Source organism: Rutidosis leptorrhynchoides, chromosome 1 (assembly GCF_046630445.1).
Source record: "Rutidosis leptorrhynchoides isolate AG116_Rl617_1_P2 chromosome 1, CSIRO_AGI_Rlap_v1, whole genome shotgun sequence".
Classification (NCBI taxonomy): domain Eukaryota; kingdom Viridiplantae; phylum Streptophyta; class Magnoliopsida; order Asterales; family Asteraceae; genus Rutidosis; species Rutidosis leptorrhynchoides.
Genome location: NC_092333.1, coordinates 74,747,938 through 74,770,319, shown reverse-complemented (window position 1 = coordinate 74,770,319; position 22,382 = coordinate 74,747,938). Strand labels below are relative to the sequence as shown.

General features: G+C 33.2%; 4 protein-coding genes across 5 annotated transcripts; 2 read left to right on the top strand and 2 right to left on the bottom strand.

The window, feature by feature from the left end:
- Positions 1-2,598: 2,598 nt before the first annotated feature.
- Positions 2,599-9,265, top strand: LOC139885585 (lysine-specific demethylase JMJ26-like). The gene is made up of 17 exons (XM_071869342.1): positions 2,599-2,988; positions 3,046-3,143; positions 4,108-4,162; positions 4,991-5,076; positions 5,739-5,832; positions 5,918-6,053; positions 6,136-6,199; positions 6,276-6,804; positions 6,931-7,215; positions 7,316-7,456; positions 7,534-7,606; positions 7,695-7,780; positions 7,852-7,971; positions 8,047-8,155; positions 8,239-8,310; positions 8,415-8,516; positions 8,595-9,265. Exons 1-17 carry the CDS (start codon positions 2,599-2,601, stop codon positions 9,263-9,265), a joined length of 3,111 nt encoding a protein of 1,036 aa, XP_071725443.1.
- Positions 9,266-9,790: 525 nt separating this feature from the next.
- On the bottom strand, positions 9,791-13,429 carry LOC139861729 (uncharacterized). The gene is made up of 9 exons (XM_071850228.1): positions 13,163-13,429; positions 11,891-12,018; positions 11,692-11,763; positions 11,474-11,592; positions 11,007-11,121; positions 10,851-10,931; positions 10,540-10,680; positions 10,277-10,364; positions 9,791-10,092 (listed from the first exon to the last, which is right to left on the bottom strand). Exons 1-9 carry the CDS (start codon positions 13,419-13,421, stop codon positions 9,944-9,946), a joined length of 1,152 nt encoding a protein of 383 aa, XP_071706329.1. The 5' UTR covers positions 13,422-13,429; the 3' UTR covers positions 9,791-9,943.
- Positions 13,430-15,396: 1,967 nt separating this feature from the next.
- On the top strand, positions 15,397-17,516 carry LOC139861721 (vacuolar protein sorting-associated protein 55 homolog). The gene is made up of 5 exons (XM_071850222.1): positions 15,397-15,546; positions 16,272-16,402; positions 16,509-16,548; positions 16,698-16,782; positions 17,054-17,516. The coding sequence occupies exons 2-5, from the start codon at positions 16,304-16,306 to the stop codon at positions 17,247-17,249; spliced, it is 420 nt and encodes a 139-aa protein (XP_071706323.1). The 5' UTR covers positions 15,397-15,546; positions 16,272-16,303; the 3' UTR covers positions 17,250-17,516.
- Positions 17,517-17,582: 66 nt separating this feature from the next.
- Positions 17,583-19,778, bottom strand: LOC139861710 (tobamovirus multiplication protein 2B-like). Of its 2 annotated transcripts, none has more exons than XM_071850207.1 (4): positions 19,587-19,778; positions 19,229-19,359; positions 18,032-18,130; positions 17,583-17,858 (listed from the first exon to the last, which is right to left on the bottom strand). In XM_071850207.1, exons 1-4 carry the CDS (start codon positions 19,764-19,766, stop codon positions 17,786-17,788), a joined length of 483 nt encoding a protein of 160 aa, XP_071706308.1. In that variant the 5' UTR covers positions 19,767-19,778; the 3' UTR covers positions 17,583-17,785. The 2 variants fall into 2 exon arrangements, with proteins under 2 accessions (XP_071706308.1, XP_071706315.1); XM_071850214.1 differs by having other exon boundaries at positions 18,040-18,130.
- Positions 19,779-22,382: the final 2,604 nt, after the last annotated feature.

Here is a 22,382-nt window from a genome sequence, read left to right as displayed (position 1 = left end):
TTACAAAAATAGATTAAAACTTAATAAAAATCTTTTTTTTTATATAGCGTTTCGCTTCGGCGTTGAATTTTCTCCGGCAGCGGCGCCAAAAATACTATGATGTTATGCGAGGTGTATATGAAATAGTTATATTTTTATTGCGAAATACTATTAAATACAATACAATTTTACACAAGTTATTTATTTATTTATAGAGTTGATATACCTAAACCTTGCTACAACACTATAGGCAGTGTACCTAATCGTACAGTAGTGTAGTTTTTAGTAAGTTCGGTTCGTTCCGCAGGGAGCTAGCCAAGTTTAACGCTATATTTATTTTAAACTATATTTGTATAATATATATATATATATATATATATATATATATATATATATATATATATATATATATATATATAAGTAATATTATTATTATTATAAAATGGGCTTTTTACCGTTTAATGACCAGTTTGTCGATTTTATGTCTTAAGTCGCAATTAAAACCTAATGTAAAATATTAAAAATAAATATAACTTAATTTAAAGGGTAAAGTAAATGACGATAATAAAAGTGCGATAAATAAAATGACGATAAATAAAATTGCGATAATTAAAAAGTACGATAATTAAAAGTGCGATAAATAAAATGACAGTAAATAAAAGTGCGATGAGATATAAAATAAAGGAATTATGCTTATTTAAACTTCGTAATCATGATGTTCAATGTGTTGATTTTAGTTTATTACCATGGGTTAATTGTCCTTTGTCCTGGATTATTCAATATGTCCATACGATTTTTGTCTATAACAGTCCATCAGTCATAAATATAAAGTGCGAGTATCCTCGTCAAATTATCCTTATACCCGAAGTCAAATATTCCAACTAATTGGGGACTTAAACTGTAATAAGGTTTAATTCATTGTTAATGATTACACCAGGTTATCGACTGTGTGCAATCCAAGGTTTTAATACTTTATTATCAATTACACCAAGTGTCCTTGTATGTAATCCACCCCTGTTTTAATGAGTCCATTGACTATTAATCCATTCCCGTGTCCAGTCAAATGAACGATTATTAGTATTTATAAAAATCCCGCCCATCATGTCCGATCGAGTGTATATGGTTATTTATAGATACGTCAAATTGTAAATCTCTATATTAAATTAACGAACTATCATTCAGTTAAACAAATATAAAGCCCATTAATAGCCCATAGTCCAATTTCTACAAGTGTCGGTCTTTTGTCCAAACCCCAATTATGGTACAAAGCCCAATTACCCCGTCTTTAATATTTAACCCAACATCATGATTACTTCGGCTTAAATAAGCATAATAATAACTTAGCTACGAGACATTAATTTAAAAAGGTTGAACATAACTTACAATGAGTATTAATAGCGTAGCGTTACACGGACAGAGTTTCGACTTACAAACTTAAAACATTCGCCACTATAACCTTATTATTATTAAACTTAAATTAAAATTATAAAATATAAATATAAATGTATCGTAAACAGATAGATAGAAAAAGGTGTCTTTAATCGATCAGAATGCGCGGCCTTTTATAGGCCCACGTTTAACTGTTGAGCTCCGCGAGTGTGGAGGTTTTCTTCATCACAGCTCCGCGAGTGCGGAGGTCTGGATTCCAGATCATAGATCAAATTCAAAACGTGGGCTGCGTATAATTATAATATATAATAATATATATAATTAATTATATGTTATATTATATTCTTGTGCATAGTTGACTTGTAATTTTTGGTCCGTTGCGTCGCGCGCTGAAAGTTGGTTCATGTCTCGGTTCCGGATTTTCGAACGCCTTTTCGTATAATTTAATATCTTGTACTTTGCTTTTTGCGGCTTGGACTCTTGCCATTTTTAGATGTTTCTCATCAATAATTTGAACCACTTGGATTGTACTTTGTACTTTTTAGCTTTTTGGTCGTTTGCGTCTTCAATTCGTCGAATCTGTCTTTTGTCTTCACATTTTATTATTTAAACGAATATAACTTGTAAATAGAACAATTGCAACTAAAAGCTTGTCTTTCTTGAAGGATAATGCTATGAAATATATGTTCATTTTTAGCATTATCATTCATCTTCGTAAATCATTATACGTCTCAAGCAGGCTTCTCGTGCTTGATTTCATAGATTTGCTCAGTATGCTCTTCTGGTTGGTTTTCAACATAGCCGTTGTGACTCCTCATTATTCATTACCGACATGGGACTCATATTGATTATTTACTTCTCCATGTTGATGATATTATTCTCACTGCTTCATCCACCTCTCTTTTACAGAAGATTATTACCTCGCTTTGCAATGAATTTTTCGTGACTGATCTTGGGCGACTGAATTATTTTCTAGGTATTTCTACTATGCGTACTAAAGATAGCATGTTTTTATCTCAGCAGATATATCTAGACATTTTAGAACGGGCAGATATGACTAATTATAAGCCTTGTCTTACTCCCGTCGATACTCAGCCCAAACTTGGGCCTAACGGATCTCCCATTACAGATTTCACACTATATCGTAATTCGTAGTCTTGAGGGTGCACTTCAGTACCTGACTTTTACCCGGCCTGATCTTACGTATGATGTTCAACAGTTGTGCTTATAATGAACGATCCTCGAGAGCCCCACTTTGCTGCTCTTAAATGCGTATTGCGTTATGTTCGTGGGACAATTAATACAGGGCTTCAGCTTTTTTCGTCCATCACCACGAAACTTATTGCTTACTCTGATGCAGACCGTGGAGGTTGTCCGGACACTCGTCGCTCTACATCCGGGTATTGTATATTTCTTGGCGATAATCTTTTATTTTTGTCTTCTAAAAGACAGGCAGTTGTATCCCGATCAAGTACTGAAGCTGAATATCAAGCGGTTGTCAATTTTGTTGCTGAGACATGTTGGATACGCAACTTACTTCGTGAACTTCACTCACCACTCTCTCATGCTACCTTGGTTTATTGTGATAATGTGAATGTGATTTACCTCTCCACCAACCCGGTACAACATTAACGCACAAAACACATTGAGATCGACATACATTTCGTGCGTGATAAGGTTGCTACAGACGATGTTCGTGTTCCTCATGTTCCTACTGCTTATCAGTATGTTGCTGCTAATATTTATATTAATGGGACTCCCTACACGATTATTCAGTGAGTTCAAATACATATTGAACGTCCGTTCTTCAACTCTCGTTCCAACTGCGAGGGTGTATTAGTATGTATGCATTTATGTACGTATGTTGTAATGTTAGAAAGCTAGATGATAGTTTCCTTATTTATCATCCCGTGATTTTAGCTTTATATTGTGACATGATCTTGGCCTTTATACTATATGTATACCATAATGACATAATGTAAGATTTTGTATGTTTTTAGATAGTGGTAAATGAGAAAGGATTCACACATTATTGAGAAAGGTTGCCAAAATCGTCCCCGTGTTTGTCTATTTTTGCCATTTTTCATCCTTGTAATTTAAAAACTGCAATTTTCATCCTTAATAGCGTAAATGTGTCCCAATTTAGTCCCTAATGACATTTTTCACTCCCAATTTCGTCCCCATGTTAAGTGAGGGATCCCCGTAATATGCCAAGTTTCCACGGGAAGTCCAAATCATTAACGGACGTTACAAATTTCGTTAGAATTCGTCACTGCATGTCCCCAAAGTACACGGGGGGAGTCCAAATCGCCACCGAACGTTAAAAGACTTCGATGAGAAGGTTATTCATTTTAATCTTTCATGAATTCATTATCTATATACAAGTCATTTCATAAATTCATTATATGTTCGTAAAAACTAAAAATAAACTATGACTCATACTTTTTTATCTTCGTAACCACATTTCAACACATTCATTAGATCTATGTTGTTATAAATATTAAAATCATCACCACTATAACAAAAAAAAATTATTACCGTCATTTTAAAAATCAAAACCCGTTTGACAACCCATTTTGAGAAGAAAACTTTAAAGAAAAGAAATCAGAAACATAAAAATAAGTCGATCCATGTACACTGCGACTTTAGTGGCGACTTCAGTTGTTCGAGGTTGCTTCAGTTACACACAAAACCCAACTTTAGGTCTAATTGTTTTTCAGGCTTATCGCAAAATTGCAGGTGGTCGGCTAGTGGGTTGATCGAAGTTGTTCGATTAAATGAAATGGGTTCTATTGTAGTTTAATTTAGATTTTATCCGAGTTTATTTGGACTTTGGGACCTGGGGTGACGGATTTTAATGAAATTTTTAACATCCGTTAATGATTTGGACTCCTCGTGAAAATTTGGCATACTGCGGGGATCCCTCACTTAACACGGGGACGAAATTGGGACTGAAAATGTCATTAGGGACTAAATTGAGACACATTTACGCTATTAAGGATGAAAATTGCAGTTTTTAAATTACAGGGATGAAAATGCCAAAATTAGACAATCACATGTACGATTTTGCCAATTTTATCAATAATCAAACTTTAAAATGCACCTATATACATATCATACATTTGGTGCCAAAATACAAAATCAAATAATTCAATGGGGCCGCAACACGTATCTATTCTGGGAAAAAAGTTTATATATGAAAAACCAGCTTCCACAGTACTAATTTATTTAGGATAAAGGTTTAAAATTTTCATTTTCATTTCTTTCGATTTTGCAAATCTTTTTTCCGTACAGATGTATCTATATGTATGAACCAGCACCTGTATATGCCCTAGCTAGCTCCTCGCACTAATCTGATCAGACTCAACAATGAAGCCCCAAACTCGTAGTCAATCGAGTAAACGAGCATCAACATCGGTTATTATTATTGATCAGCAACCACAACTACTTAAATCATGTAAAAGAAGAAAAACAACTACTTCTCTGAAGGTAATGCAATAATCAACTGTACGGACTAGCTTTAGTGCTTTGATTTCTTGTTATGTGTTCTATTAATCATTATTAATTAACTTATTATTAGTGTTTATTATTGAGTTGATTTTGGTGCTGTGTTTGTTTGTAGGAGACTGAAAATGGTGAACCACAACAATTGTGTGAGGAATACAGTTGTAACCTGAAACAATTACGTGACTTCTGCATGACTAATTGGTACTAGTCATTATTTTATTCCATTTTTAACCATTTACTGTAGATTATTTTTTTAAATTTTTTTTGTGATTTTGTTCTGAGGGGAGGGCTGTTGATGAGGAAAAATATATTTAATTAAAAAAATCAGACAAAAATTGGATCTTTCTCCTATTTATTTTGGCACAGTAACATACTCCTTTTTATTTTTCAGAAGTTTAAAAGAATTATTTTTTACAACAGAACATGGTATAAAGGACTATATCCCTAACATTGATATTTATATGATTATTTCAATTTTCCGATAAATCAGGTAGGATTTTTTTGGCTCACTGATTTGCAAAGCTTTAATAAAGTTGTGGGATATATATATGTATATAATATAATTGTTGTTGTAAACATAACTTGGTAGTGATGTGAATAGTGATGAAACACAATATAAGTTAGTTTTTTTTTTTTTTAATGGGGCGACTTTAATGAAACGATTAATAATTGGATTACCTCTACATTTATGGTAACTTTGAAGCATCTTTGTTATGCAATCTGCTTAAACTTGCAATGTTTCCAGTAAATGCATATAAAGATAGAAAGAAAGCAACAAACTTGACCTGCATGGTTTAAATATATATGTTTTCTTTCCTTTTTTTAAGAAATTATTATACAAAGATACTTTTGTGTTGATGTAGGTGCCCCATTGTTTCGGTTCTAGAGGAGGAGGTTATAGAGACATGCCCTGTTAGTTGCAATAACTGTAACTGCAAATCATGCTTGCCAAGAGAAGTTAGTATAAATTCCATTACAATTACAATTTGTTTTGTATTTCACAGATTGATTAACTTAATAAGTCTTTGAAAAATTTATGCAGGATTTAGATAGGTATTTGTGTGCTGAGCATGAAAAAATCGAATACTCTAAACGTATTCTAAGACAAGTTTTCCCTCTTGTAAGGAGTCTCAACGAGGAGCAACTGATAGAAAAGGAATTAGAGGCTAATCTTAAAGGTAAAATAAAACTACCTAAGTCCTTTATTGGAATAAAACTAACATTTATAATTAAGTTTCCCAATTGTATCCAATTAAGCAGGACTATCAGTAACAGAGTTACAATTGGAGGTTTCAGATCGTGCGATGAATGAAGATATAAAATGGTAAAAGTCATGAATAATTTGTAAGCTAACTAACGTTTGCTAAAGGTTTATAATTGATGTTGTTTTTTTTATGCAGTGGCAACTGTGGGGCATATATATTTGACATGCATAGAAGTTGTGCATGCCGATATGCACTCTGTCTTGCATGTTGCCAGAGTTTGCGTGAAAAATCTGGAGATGGTAGCATTCGGTGCCCTATTGATGGTTGTGAATTTGGGATTCTTGAATTAAAACACTTAATGCTGGTTGATTGGGTTGATAACACTTTAGCTAGGGCAAAAGGGATCTACACAATTTATTATGATAATACTCCTGAAACTTCTGTTAACATTTGCAGCTGTCATGAAAATGGCGATGAAAAGTGCAATCTAAATCATTTCTACACTTTGAGTGCTCATAGTATTGAACCTGTAGATATGCAACATTTTCAATTGCACTGGTCAAACGGTGAGCCTGTATTAGTCAATGGCGTGCTATCGACATCTGTGAAGGAAATTTGGGAGCCAATGGCTATGTGGCGTGCTTTTCACGAGATCACAAAAAAAGATCAATCCCATTCTCATTCTTACGTAGTCAAACCAGTCGACTGCAGGAATTGGGATAAGGTCAGTATTATGCTTTTTAAATTTTAGTTGTGTCGTGTATATCTTAAGGGATTTTGTTAACGACAACTCTAAGAAGGGGTTGTGATTAGCAAAAATAATTATCTTAAATTTGCTTATTCTATGAAGGTGAGTATGGATTTTTTTGAATTCTTGAACGGATACTATGAAGAAAAGTGCTCTTTGAAACTAGAAGACTGGCAACCTTCTTGTTTATTCAAAGAAAAATGGCCGAAACAGTTTGTTGAGTTTGTGAACCGCTTACCATTCAAAGATTACACACACCCTCGTAATGGCTACCTCAACGTTTCAAACAACTTGCGCGATTCATCTGTGAAACTGGAAATGGGCCCACGCATGGATATATCTTATAAGAGAACTGTTACTATGCTTCACTGTGATAAGTCTGATACGGTACATTAACATATGTTTTTATCTAAACGTACATATATCACATAACTTTTAACTTGTTGTACTCTAACTTACCGTTTTATGGTTTGAAAATGACTTGTAGGTATCTGTGCTCACACATGTAACATCTCCAACGCCCAACGACAATGTAAACCTGGCGGAAGTAGGTGCTGTTTGGGAGATATTTCGGAAACAAGATATTCCTACACTAGTGGATTATCTTAGGAATCAAGCAGAGAAGCCGGTAATATATATAACTTTTCAGCTTTGAACATATTCAAAAATATTGTAATTTAATTGTCACAATTACTATTACTGCAGGTTGTTCACCCTATACATGACCGGTTGTTTTACCTTGATGAGGGTCATAAAAGGAGGCTCAAACATGAATATGGTTAGTAACAGTATTATGTGTTCTTGCTGATCACTCGTTATATAAAGAAAGATTTACTGATTTTGATTATATGTTTAATGCTGATTAGGAATCGAACCATGGACCATCAAACAAAAGCTGGGTGATGCAATTTTTGTACCAGCTGGTTGTCCTTATCAAGTTAGAAACTGGAAGGTCTGATTATAAACTGGGCAATTTATAATAATTGACAATATTTTGCTAATATAATTTTCTCCTTATTACAGTCAAATACAAAGGTTAAACTCAACTATGTTTCGCCTGAAAGTCTCGATGATTGCATCCGCTTACAACATGAATTCAATGTTCTTCCAAAAAGGCATAAAGTCAAAAAACAAATGCTAAATGTAAAGTATCCAAAACCATGTTCACATAAGTTAGGAATTTTCTTCATATAACCATTTGGTTTTCATGGTAAACAGATTGGTAAGATGATGATTTATGCATTGGACGATGCAGTAGCGTGCTTGGCAGGGGCCATAAATCCCCATGATCTTCAAATCGACGAGCCTGATGATTTTTATTTTAATGGTAATTAAATTAAATAGAGATAACTAACTTATTTTGTAGTGCTTGGTTTAAAACAAAAGTTTACATAATCAACTTTGTTACAGGTGATGATATCAGCAATGACAATCATACCGAATGTGGTACATCGAGGCCTGCTGATAATAATGAAGATTCTGGTACATCGAGGCCCACTGATAATTTTCACTAATAAAGATAATTATCTTATCTTGTTGTAATGATTGGTTTAAAACACAAGTTTACATAATCAACTTTCTTACAGGTGATGATGTCAGTATTTACAATCATACCGAATGTGGTACATCGAGGCCAGCTGATAATAATGAAGATTCTGGTACATCGAGGCCTACTGATAATTTTCATGGTAAATAAATAAAGATAATTATCTTATCTTGTAATGATTGGTTAAGAACATAAGTTTACATAATCAACTTTGTTACAGGTGATGATGTCATTATTTACAATCAGACCGAATGTAATAATGAAGATTCTGGTACATCTAGGCCTACTGTTAACAATGGAGATTCTGGTTTATCGGGGCCCGTTGATAAAATGTCAGACGATTCTCTCGCAAATGTAGGAATGTGGAAGGGGTATGAAGTTGGAAAGGAGACAAAAGAGGTGTTAGATGCTGTAAAGCGTCGTTACCCTACAACATTTGACGGGATCATAATTCGTATGAAAGAAATATTGGTGCCCACTTTGATGCAATTTTCTGTGCTCATCAAAGGTATCGAGTCTTTGATAAAATCATCTGTGGATTCATTCGACGAGGATCGGATCACTGCACTTCGGATGGATCTCAAACAATTTGAGGATTTGGGATTCGAGCTTTCGTGGGCCCGCCATAGGCTAGACATGCTGGAGGAACTCAAAAGTGGAAACAAGTCTTTGTTAAATGAGCTTGCGGCGTTGGAAGAATGTTTGCCAACGTTGAAGGAAAGGTTAGGTAGGCGAACAGTAGATGTTGTGGAAGCTGTTAAGAAGTTTGAAACGGCTCGATTAGAGATGGAAAAGGCTCGATTTGAGTTGGATGATGCTACCGAAGCTCGAAATAATAAGGCGAGAGAAGTGGAACAGAGGATTGTAGAAGCATCTAAACCTTTAATTTAGAAAGTGTATCGAAAATGTTTTGAGGTTAGAAACAGTAAATACCCTCAGTTGGCCAAATTTGATTGCCATTGAATTGATATTACCTTTTGGTGTACACGTAAAAGATATGTTTGAAACTATGGTATTAGTATTAGTATTAGTATTGGTATTAGTATACTGATGACAACAGTAATGTACTATATTTAGCATGACTCTGCATATTACAGTTATTACTAGTTTTTAGGTCCTCTGCTGCTTATTTGTAATGTTCTACTATTGCAGTCATCATTGTGGAAATGAATTTTTAAAATGTGATTTCAATCCTAACTCAAAAATTACTCGTAATTAGATTAAAATTTCATTAAATATTGGTAGGTTTAATAATCAACTAATTTGATTTGATCACCAAACAACCTACTAAAGTTAGATTTGTACCATTTTGCAGAACTAATGTAACAGTTGTGCTCATATAAAAAAGTAAAAAACAAAGGAACCAAATAAAAATAATTGTTTGTATTAAATTTAGTACAACACTTTTAAAGCTGAAACCACAAAAACAGAGGATCAATGTAGCAACATGCAAGAATTACATAGTGAAAACTGTGAGCTTGATAATACAATGTACAGGGAAAGGTTGAAATATAAATAAAATAAAATAAAATAATAGCATGTATATATGAGGATGTATGTCATGGATAATCATGTTACAAGATTCTTGAATGGCTCCCAAAGTTTTGACCACCTCTGATCTTGATTAGAACGCAGCTTTAATTCGTCATTCGATTTCTGTTTGCTTACATGAATGTTCTTCTTCTTCTTCTTGCCAGAAGATCTCAATGCTCCTTCAACTAAAAGATAAGAGTTGCCGATCAGAAACCCCCAAACTTTTATTATGTCCATCTTTTCTTAGAATTTCGACAGATAGATAGATAATGTTGTTTTATATATCACCACTAGAGCTATATTATCATATAAGACTAATCTCTTTTATTTACGGAGTATTTTTTAACAAAGCAAAACCAAAGGTTATACCTTGCCACTCCCACACAACCTTAGGTTCCCCCTTCAATATTTTTGGGTAGCGGTCTACACGAGAATCTTCTTGTACCAATTCCTCAACCTACAGAAATAAAATATCATATATGAGACACCTTTTTATGAAAGTTAGCCAGAATTTAGTTACATGGTTAAGAATATTAACTTGAGATACTACTAACAAGACACAAAATGACATTATTAGAAATATATACCAAACGCAGTAATTGATGAGATACATTAGTATAAGTTAAGGATACCTTTTTCCACAAGAGGGGATCCCTTCTTTCTTTTGGAGTAAGAATATGATCTCTTAACCATGACACAACTATCCAGGGTTCACCACCTTCACCATCTACACTACTTGATATTAACGCTGTTTCTTCAAGCATCTCACACACCTATAATTATTGTATTGGGGTTAGTTATAATTTAGCATTAATTATACAACTATAAAAAAGAATGAACAAAGCATTTGCGGGTCAGCCCAAGTCGATCTCCCCGTTTTGACCCATTACTGTGCCCTCCATTTGCCAAATCTAATAAAGAAAAAAGATATGGTTGTTTGCACCTGTTCATAAAGCTCTTCAGCTCTAACTGATAAGTAATGTATCCTTTGAACTTTTTTGAGCATAAATCCACATCCCATGAGCTGCAAAAACCTGAATATTGTTACCAATCTTGGAAGTTGGAAACAAAATTAGTTTTAGAAGGCTGCATTTCATACCAAAAGACAGCATGGAATAAGAACCAGAGCATGCTCCAAAAGCCATAAACGAATGCTACAGCTAAGCGGCTTATAACGTTCCACTAGCACATCTGGACACTTCAACTCCAGAATCCTACATTATGAAAAGAAGCAAAACTAAGATAAACAAGCAAATCAACATGTATCATTTCCTACTGTCAAACAATCACAATTGATAAAAGTTGGTAATTTAGACCTATTAACTTATTAACAAGTCCACTTGTGTTATGATTAATCTCTGACGAATACAATAAAAACTAGGTCAAAAGGAAATTGATCAATGGTTTGAACGGGTCAATTCAACCTGGCCCATTTCCAAGATGTACCCTCGTTTTGATCCCTCTCGCAGGCTGCCCTCTTTAACTAAACGGGTAAATGGATAAGGTTTTCCCTGCCCTCTCTAACTAGTTTCCCACATCTATATCTTAATATTTATTATAACCTACCCAGTGTTAGTATTCCTGGTCTCCAGCAAATTGCTAATAATCGCCATTGCTTTTTGCTTTGCATGTGTATAGGTCGCGTTGTCCATAGCCATGTTATTCCATAACTCTTCTCCTTGAACCTGAAAGAGAACTTGTAATTAATCTTGTAACAGACTTAAGTGACACAAAAGGAAAATCTACACTGAATCAGTACACTTTTTGATGAACAAGAAACACACCCAAACTTTGCCAATTCCTTTGCACAAGTACTGGGAATACGATTCACACGCATGAGATTCTAACATTTTTGCCTGCAACAAAAACATGTTAATGTATTAATATATATCAGAAACGGAGTTAGTGATATACAAGATCGTTTTGACTCTTCAACCCTTACGTGATCATAAGTACCCCCAATATAAGTGTTTACTCACTCACGAGATTCTTAGCCATTTCGTTTAAATGCCCATCTTCTAAACATGTTCTCCCATGTCTTCGATAACCACCCACGCATTCCAACTTCCCATCATTACATATGCCATGGCTTGGACACGGATCACACGAATCTGTAAGTAGCAATATTTGTTAATCATGTGCAAAAGCATCAATTCTAACACGTGAATAATCAATATACGTAGTAATACTTATAAGTATTATATAGCTTTGAGCATTTGTTATCGGCTATGAACGTACAACTAAAACAACAACATCAGCAACAACAACACCCAATCCCACAACTCTTTATGCAAATCATTTTTGATGAGTTGGGACACTTCTAGGGTGGGGGCAATGTGGGCCCTTGCCCCCATTATAGTTTTGCTCCCAAGAGGTAACTTTGTGAACATATATGAAAAGTGAAGAGCCATTAGTCAAGTGTCCATGTAATATTAACAAAAACAAAAACATGGAAACAGATAAACATGGAAATATAGAAAGCCTTAAAAAGTCTAACTTTCGGATCCGATGACTGAGAACGAAGAAGTGGAGATTAACGATATCAGTTACCTTATAATATCATTGACTAGAAAACTTCAATCGATTTTTTGAATAGGAGCACTTAAGTAGCAAACTACATACTAGTACTGTTAACAAAGTAGCATGCCTGTTTTAGCAAAACCCATGAGCTACCTTATTTTTCTCAACATTGAATAAGTGATCAAATATGCATTGGCCATGTAAATTTATAAAATTAATTTGCTTAAGTAGGGACATGGTTAAAAAATATATTGCGACTAACTTAGGTTTAAAAGTTACCCTAGTAATAACAATATTGAATTATTAATAAACCATGGCATATAAGACATTCCTCTCACTAGAAATGACTCAACGAGCATCTCCTTGCCTGAACTATAGCTAATATACGATTTTCTTTGCAATTTCTTTCGTTTCTTCAGCATATGTTTCATATTCCAACTGAATACTTGTATCTCACTGAGTGTTTGATCTGATACTTATTTTATTAATAAAAAGTTTCTTACGACAGCAAAAGTACTCAATCCAATGAAAGTGAGGTGAGTGAGTTTGATCCGGTTCTTATTTCATTTATTAAAAATGAAAAAATAGCTTACTTTTGTTAATTTTGAAACCCTAACTCAGTATACACCTTACAACACTAATTGCAGCACTCGCATGTAGGAAACTGTGAACTAAAAGCGTGTGTACATATAACACGCATTTCGTCTATTGAAATTAAAATAGAGTATTGATTACCAGAAACATAATAGTCGAATTCTGTATCGGAATTGCAAAACGGCTTCGGCGGACGATTGAAAACCTTGACGATGTAATTGCAGGAAAGCGCGACGGAGATAGCGACGAATACGACGGCGGCGAGGTTGAGAAATTCCGGTTTGGACGGTAATAAGGTTGGTGGTGGTTCAATTGAAGTTAATGTTTGTAAAGGAGAAGAAGGAGATGCAATTTTAGGGTTCTTTATGCGTCTTTTTTTAGGAGTTGAAGTAGAAGCCATTGATTTTAAAATTTTGATGTGTTGCGAAATTGATTTTTGAGAAGGTGACTGATGTTTTAATTTTACATAATTTTGAATTTGGCAAATAAGTCCCTGAATTTTAACATTTGTTTAAATATGTACCTAGGTGTGTTTGGGGGTTTAATAATGACTATGATGGTTTCGACATGTGAAGAGGCTATCAAGTATTGCTCCAGTTGGGACTTAGCCGTGAGCTCTTGTGTGTTCAGAATATTTGAAGTGCTAGAGATGTGATCTGCCATTTTCATTTTTCTTGTCTTATAGTTGGCATATTTATTGTAAAGGGTTGCACATAGGTTTTGCCCATAAGTTCTTGTGTTTTTATTGTGTATTGGGCTAGTCTCTTAAGCCTTTTTCATGTTGTAACTCTATTCTTTCACATTTTGTGAAAACTTTATAATACAATCATCTTTTTTGCCAAAAAAAAAAAAAAAAAGGAGAGTGGAGGACCTCACTTAAGAAAAAGAAATAGACCTAGACGCATGTGGGATGATAGACTTAAGATCGACATGGGAGAACTTTTATTGATCAAGGACATAACTTCTAATAAGAATGGATTAAAGACTAGACATAGAATAGACGAATAAGGTTTTTCTTAAATATGTGATATATGTATATATTCGCGTATGCACATATACTTATAGCCAGTCTATTGTATTTATGTTATGTAATTGTTATTGTCAGATTTACTATATTTATATGTCGATCTCCCTGTTTATCCCTATTTGTGTATGTATCTTTTCATTTTCTCGATGCTCTTACAACATTTTTCAAGTATGTATTTGTCTTCTCTTTCTTACTTTTATCTATGCATTTTGATTTTTTATATCGGTCGGAGGTCCTTCTGGAATTAGTCTCTCCATTCTCGGGTAGAGGGAGTGTGACTTTTAGGAACGTTGGGTAGATAATCGATTTTTTCTTAGAGAAATGACTTCCTTTTATTCGAGGGTAGAGGAATGATTGTTTATATCTTACCTTCTATCATATCTCCACTTTTGTGGGATTGAGTGTTGTATTTCGGTGTATAGGTGACTAGCTTGACTAACTTATTTTTTTATAAAGTACAAATTTTAGCGATGTTATTAGATATAATTTAATAGCTTTTAGTAAAAGAAGCTTTACAAAAGAAAAAAAAAAAAACTAGTTAAATAAAAAAAACTAGGAGCTTATAAAAAGCGAAAATTACATAAATATCTCTCTTAAAATAATCTATCATGTGTCTATAAGTTTTTAACTCGATATTTACTAGTATAAATTTGTAGCTTCAATCTCAATTGTAAGTTGTAACTATAAGTTACCAAACACACCCCTAAAGTGACTATGAAATATGCAACATGGGGAAATTCAAGTATATGCTCTAAATTAAGTGTTATTTCATGAAATTATAGGGCTATTACATGTCCTAAGCTTATACAGTAATAATTAACAAATTATACATAATCTTGAGGGTGGCACCAAAACGTAAACGAAAGAATAAGCCTAGGGCACGAAAGGTTCACGGGGAGGAGTTGAGGAAGTTTGACGTCGAAGGGATTTGAGTGGTTGTGTGCTCTCGATTGAGGATCTTTGCTTTGATTTTGCTAGTGTCTTGTTATTGTAATGTCTTAATCTTAATGTTTGTTTCATGGTCTTTTGCGTTTTGCGTTGGGCCTGTTTAGGGTTTGTTACGTTCTAATGATGGTTCTAGAGGCGCTTGTAGTTCGTTTTTTTTGTTGGTTAGGCCTTGTTGTCTTTGAGTTGTAATTCTTTCGAGGTATCATCCTTTCGATGAATGTTCTCATTTTTTATTTATTTATTTATTTATTTTTTTTTTTTTTTTTTTTTTTTTTTTTTGCTAAAAATAACAGAGAGAATTTTAATGATCTAAATTTCAAATCCTCGAACATGCAACTGGCACTCTTTTATGATTAAAGCAATAGATGGGGGACTAAAAGGTAAAACAAATAAAGAGTCACCTGCCCTTGCTGCCCCTCGATTCTAAACTAATCGACTAGATTCCTTTATTCTCAATGACAATCAAAGGATCCCTCAATTAATAAGAACCCTAATTGATCCAATTGATCTCTTTCAAGTTTGGTTGCTTTCTTCAATTCATCACTGACTCGTAAGTCTCTCTGGTTCTTTCATTATTGGATGAATGTTCCCCTGTTTTTTGTTAGTTTACTTTTTTCGCCAAAAAAATAAAAATAAAAAATCATCTTCTGGTATAAATTTTCAATTTATTAACACCATACGTTGTTATATCAGTATGTATTTGTTTGCTTGTTTATTTGTTTGTTAGTTCATAACTCTATCTATTGTATTGAATTTTGGGACTATAGTTGAAACCTTGGATAATAAGTATGTTGGACTGCGTACATAGGAAGATAAAAATTAATTATTATTTTTTTCAAGTTTTTAGATGGAGCTAAAAAATACATCTTTTCTGTTTTTGAGTTACTACTATGTCTTGGATCAATATTGGTGAACTGTATTATCATTATCAATTTATGTAATTTAATACTAATTTAATAATTAATTAAAGCATAACAATATAATCTTTCAGTCCCTATGTATAAAAGTTCCTGACTTTCTAATTTTTGCTAGTGTCTTGCTAGCTTTTTTAATAAATCATTGCCGTCCAAAAAAAAACTTCCTGACTTTATAACATTAAACTTTTTATACTGAATAATCTCATAGGTATTCTTGAAAATCATCTTGAGTTTACATGATAAGAAGTTTTCCTTTAGTTGGTAAACTATTTAATGAAGTGTGTGTTTCATGCAGCTATTTTTTTTTTTTTTTTTTTACAATTTAGTTCCGCTTTCAAGCTTTTGTGCTCATCTGCAGTGAAAACCTTCATGAATTGAGACAAGTTGAGTATGGCAGACTTACCAGGTTATCTGATAACCTGTCTGAATTCTGGGAAACTTGCCCTTTTAGCTATTTTGGTATCTGGAGGAATCGTGTTGCAAATACTAGTAAGCTTCGAACACTTGTTACTTGCATAGATGGTGAGAGCAGTTAATTTGTTTGCAGGTCACTTTAATATTTGCTTTTTGTTCCTCGTTTCTTTGATGGTTACAGGCATGTGTTTTGTACAATAATTGGTGGCCAATGCTAACAGGTAGTGAACATTTACCTATATTAAATTTCTTAATTCTTATCCATTCATATCATTAAGATAACTTCACGGTTCTATATTGTAGTATGCATTAGGTATTTAATAAAACTTCGTACCAAATTATTTGCTGATATAATAATGTCCTGATGCAGCATTGATGTATGTGATTCTCCCTGTGCCGTTGATCTTGTTTGCTGGTTCAGATACTTCTATATACTTCACTGAATCTGAAAGCAGGTGCAGTATTCTTCGAATACCTTGCCTAATGATTTCTTGATATATTTTTACATTATAAAAGAAGTAGGGTATCTTCTTACTTTGAAAATATAGCTATTGTAACTGTATATAATATATAAATTATCTACAAAGTACAAAAAAAGGACAAAGTTCTGGTGAGTCGGACAGCTTGTTTTAGGGTGCATATAAAATTTATGTATTTTGACCCACTACAAGTACCAAACCTCCTTGACCCGCCCATTTTACCACCTCTAATGTGTCTTTATGGCAGTTGGGTTGATGCAACAAAGTTCTTGACTGGAGCATCAGCAGTGGGCAGTATAGCAATTCCTATCATCCTGAAGCACGCGGGTGTCATTACATGGGGTGCATTTGCAATGGAGCTTTCATCTCTTGTTGTGTTCGTTTTATCCATATTATGTTTCATTGGAATGAATAGTGATGATGGAGGTTATAGCGCGATATGATCTAGATCAAGGTCGAATTGGTGTTTGGATATCGATGAAAGGATCATACTTTCTGTGGGGTTTAATCAATGGTAACTTATGAGTGGCCATCTTGTTTATGTTGCCAAAAATGTAAATTTCTTGATTGTACTCTATTATTTCGTGCTTGAAGTTCCTTATATTTTGCACTTTATCATTTATTTGTGTGTGTTTTACATGTTGTGAATATGAGACTTTGAATAGAAACAAGTGTTATTTGAGCATGTCAATTTATTGCTATTTAATGTATACTTTGTTTAAGTGTAACTTATAATAATGTCACTATGGTTGACATGCATGTAAAAAGTACCCAAAATTACATATAATAGCAATGAAAAACAAGTTTTAGTAACAATGGATGCCCAAATAGTTTGATACCCACTGTGAATGTCAGATCATAAATAATTACATGTTCATACACTTAAGCCTACCCTGAAATCAGACAAGCAATTATCAAATTCAGTATGATTACATATATATTGTTGAGATTCAGAATATAAATATCGATGCACGTCTTGTTAGCTCAAGTCTTCAGTCCCATGAGTGTCTAGTTTGGGTAGTCTACCGTGTTGACTTGTCTGGTTTACGATCCTGCAAAAAAAACCTAGTAATCAGACAAGGATAACGTTTCGCCTGTGCAAAATATACAACAAAAGTAAGAAGATGAAATCAGACTTGGTGATGATTTGACCAACTTTTCTGAACCTCATTTCTATAACAAATTTTTTAGTATTATTTTGCTTTTAACGGGAGAAAACTCACACATGTTTACCTCGGTCAGCAGTTGAGCTTCAGTTAAAGGTCTGAGTTGGTTGCTCTCTATGTTGCTTAGCAAGCGTGTTACAGTTTCAAGATGAGAGACACTGTCAACGTAGTACACAAGTTAGCTAGGATATAAAATTTCCAAAGTAAACCAACAAACGATTTTGCAATTTGAGTGTTTCCAAATGCACTATAAAAACTCTACTATTTTGTATGTATCCTATCCTGCTTTAAAAGTTTGAAAGTTCATATCGTATGTATCGAACTTTCATTATTGTTGTTGAGTTTATATTCATGATGGTAATCTCATGTAGAGGGAGTACGTCTGCAAATAGGACCTGCCACATATATACTCCGTAACTTATAAACAAATATATATTGAACCTTAACGATCACATCACTAAACGTTCACTGCAATAGATGACGAAACAAGACCATTGTTTCGTCCTCATTCATTTGAAACACAAGGGCTTGGAGAACTCCTTGACCTTTTAGATTAATAAGTCTGCAAACCAAGGGTGATTCTACGTGGGACCCAGTGGATCCAGTGACACTGCTAGTTCGGAATTTTTTTTACAAAGTATACTTCAAATTGTATAGAACACTTAGTTATAGGACTCCATATATTTTTAAGAAAAAATTATAGTTTTTTGAAGGTAGATAACGACTGAGGTAACTTTCAAATATAATTAGATTTGGAAAAAATATTTGAGACCTCATGGAGTTTTGATCATGGATTCGCCACTGCCGCAAACTTAAATGAACATCCACCAAATTATAACATTTGATTTACAGCCCTGGCTACCTATAAGACTTGTAATGTTCAACCCTGCCCAAGTTCATTAGACTTAATGTCCAAAATCAATTTTATGGATAAAAGCTAGAAACATTTAAACATAAGTAAATCTTTTCAACCAAAATGAACCTTAACGTCTGAAAGAAACGTATCATAAATGTCTTGTACATTATATATATTGATATAATAAATAATAAATAGGTTTTTGCTAATGTATGCCCATACGTGAAGGCACATGTAATGAATTATGGAAATATATCAATATATCAATATATAAACAGCCAACTTTCACAAATATTTTAACAGCCAATGTCCACAAATAACCATCACAAACTTAATATGATTCCGATTCCGATATGAATTATAGAAAAAAAACTAAAAAGGTAAAGTAAAACAAATGTACCTTTGTAAGCCCTGGTCCATGTGTGCATCTAAAGATGAAATAACCATAGGCATCTGCTCCAACACCCTTTGAGTGTTCTTTATGGTAGATGCTTTTGCCAATAGGTTTTTAGGAAGCTTTGCTAGATTATCCTACATATTAACAATTTAAAATAAAATATTTTAACTGCATTAATATTTAATAGAGCACAAAATAGGTAAAAATCAATGTTCCAACATCAGTAACTGTATATGATCTTCGAAAAGATTGATACTTTTCGGTGAAATTAACCCTAACTTCCCCCCTACACTAATCTCCATATATAATTAAATAAATAACCATAGTATGTGTGTATATAGATGGATATTTATGGAAATACCTGAGAAGGGGAGGATTGAAGCATGATGTGAAGAAGATTTGAGGTGGAAAGAACAGCCTGTGTGATTTGATCGGCGACCATTGTTTTTGTTGAGTTGTCTCGTGAAAGAGCTCGTCCTTTTCCGGCGATAGGTGCAACTGCGGTGGTCGCAGGCGACGGAGAAGGGAAGGAATTCGACATTTGTTTGGTACTTTGAATCTTTTGGATGTGAAAGCAAACAGCAGTAGTACTTGGGTGTTCAACGGACTCAACCGGATAGGACCCGATCGATCCAAATCGGGTTGGTATCGGCCCGGTTTCTGTTTAAAACCCGAAGAAAACCCGGAACCAACTTCATTGAATGTAGGTAGGAATCTATCCTATTCATCCGATGCAATTTATAATTGAATATTAATGATTTAAATCGATATAAATATAAATGAACTTAAATAAATATGGATGGATAAAAAAATTTACATCGTTGATATATTATATAACACCCGACATATATATACAAATATATAAATATGGATTATATGCATACACAATAGCTATTACAAATATAGTTATCATTATACATACATTATGTTTGCAACAATATAATGAATTCACTATTAATATACACAATAAAACGTGCATATATAACTTATTAAACATACAAATTACACATTTTATTTGTAATATCTATGTTTAATATTAATTTCATAAAGTGTGTTATATCTTCGATTACACATACACACTTTTTTTTTTTTGGTCGGAGGCCCTTTGGCAGCAATCTCTTTATCCGTCGAACAGAGAGAGGGAGGACCTTTTCTACTCTTGGAGTGTTTCACTCGGGGTGGAGAAACGACTTCTCTTTATTCAAAGATAGATGAAGGATTGTCTACGTCTCACCTCCCCCATACCCTACTCATGTGGGATTGAGTCTTTTGTTGTTGTTATATCTTCGATAAAAATTACACGTTTTGTTGGAAGAACTTTAATTTATGTCTGTTATATTTATTAGTGTTATACTACTTTTTTGTTTTCGTTATATATAAGAAAAATATTATAACATTTATTGAATATTCAGTGTATATTCATTAACCCGCTTAATCTATTCGATATGAATATTGATATGGATGGATGAACAAAAATTAAATGGATACGAATATGAACATGGATGAACAAAACTTAAATGAATATAGATACATATATGGTTTTACATGATCCATATCCGATCCATTGCCATCTCTAAATGTATGAAAGAAGATCGCGAAGAGTTTTTTTTTTTTTTTTTTTTTTTTTTTGGTAAACGAGAAAACCCTCTTATGGAACGAGCACATTGGCTCCCCCATAGAAGGTAAAACCTTGAGTAATCAAGTTCTCCGAGCGCGAGACCTGGTACCGGGTGAATTGCGTATTATGCGCACCCTCTAGTCACACTCACTTTTTCAACAATTTTGGCATAGCCAGAAATTGAACTCGGACAATTCGGTGGAATTTTATTTTATTATCTGTGTGGTTAACATATGGAATGGAATGAAATTTTCTAAAAAGTTATGTTGTCGGTTTTTGGTTCGTACGTATCATCATATATTACTATAATAGTTTATGTGTTTTTCTTCGATGAAAGAGTCTCACTTGTTACATAATTAGTCCCTATCACTAACGTCCGATAAAATTTACCGTCAATTATAACCTTGTGCTTCACAAACGATACTAGAATAGTCATTAAACCTATCTTCTTCTTAATAAAACTATTTCTCACAATCAAACTATCCATCTCTTATTTGAAAGGAACCCCAAATACCTCAACTATTGTTCCTCAATTCACACATTTTCAACCTCAACACCACCAATTTTCATAGCAGCATCAACTTATGGATTTATGACCAAATACAAGTTATGTGTATGTTTCCTATTTCTAATTTTAAATATGTCTGGCCTAATTATTTGACGGTACATGTTATCGATATGTTGTATCTAAACGTATGTTTTTGATACTTAGCTACTTTAATAATTACTTAAATTGTATATATTTATCTTTACGTTTTTCACTTCATTAGATTTAATGGAATTTGAAACCGTATATAGTTTTGGTGATTATATGTGTGCAACTTTAAGTAGGTAAGGAATGATCAAATGTAATTTTTAGATTAAGACTATCAATATAGTTCATGTAAAGCACGTAAACTATCGGCAGTGTTGTAAATCTCTCGAGATGTAGTGACCCGAACTTTTCCATGTTTATATATATTAAATTAAATTGTTATTTACATGATTAAGTGTTTCCAACATGTTAAGCAATCAAACTTGTTAAGACTTGATTAATTGAAATAGGTTTCATATAGACAATTGACCACCCAAGTTGACCGGTGATTCACGAACGTTAAAACTTGTAAAAACTATATGATGACATATATATGATTATATATATAGTTAACATGATATTATGATAGGTAAGTATCTCATTAGGTATTTTAACAATGAGTTATATACATAAAATTGAGTTTATTGAATTAAGAAACTCGAAACGATATATAACGATTATCGTTATAACAACGTCTTACTAAATACATATGAATCATATTAAGATATTGATACACTATGTTTAATCATGATAAATGATAAGTAAACATGTCATTAAGTGTATTAACAATGAACTACATATGTAAAAACAAGACTACTAACTTAATGATTTCGAAACGAGACATATATGTAACGATTATCGTTATAACAACATTTAACTGTATATATATCATACTAAGATATATTAATATATCATAATATCATGATAATGTAATAATTTAACATCTCATTAGATATAATAAACAT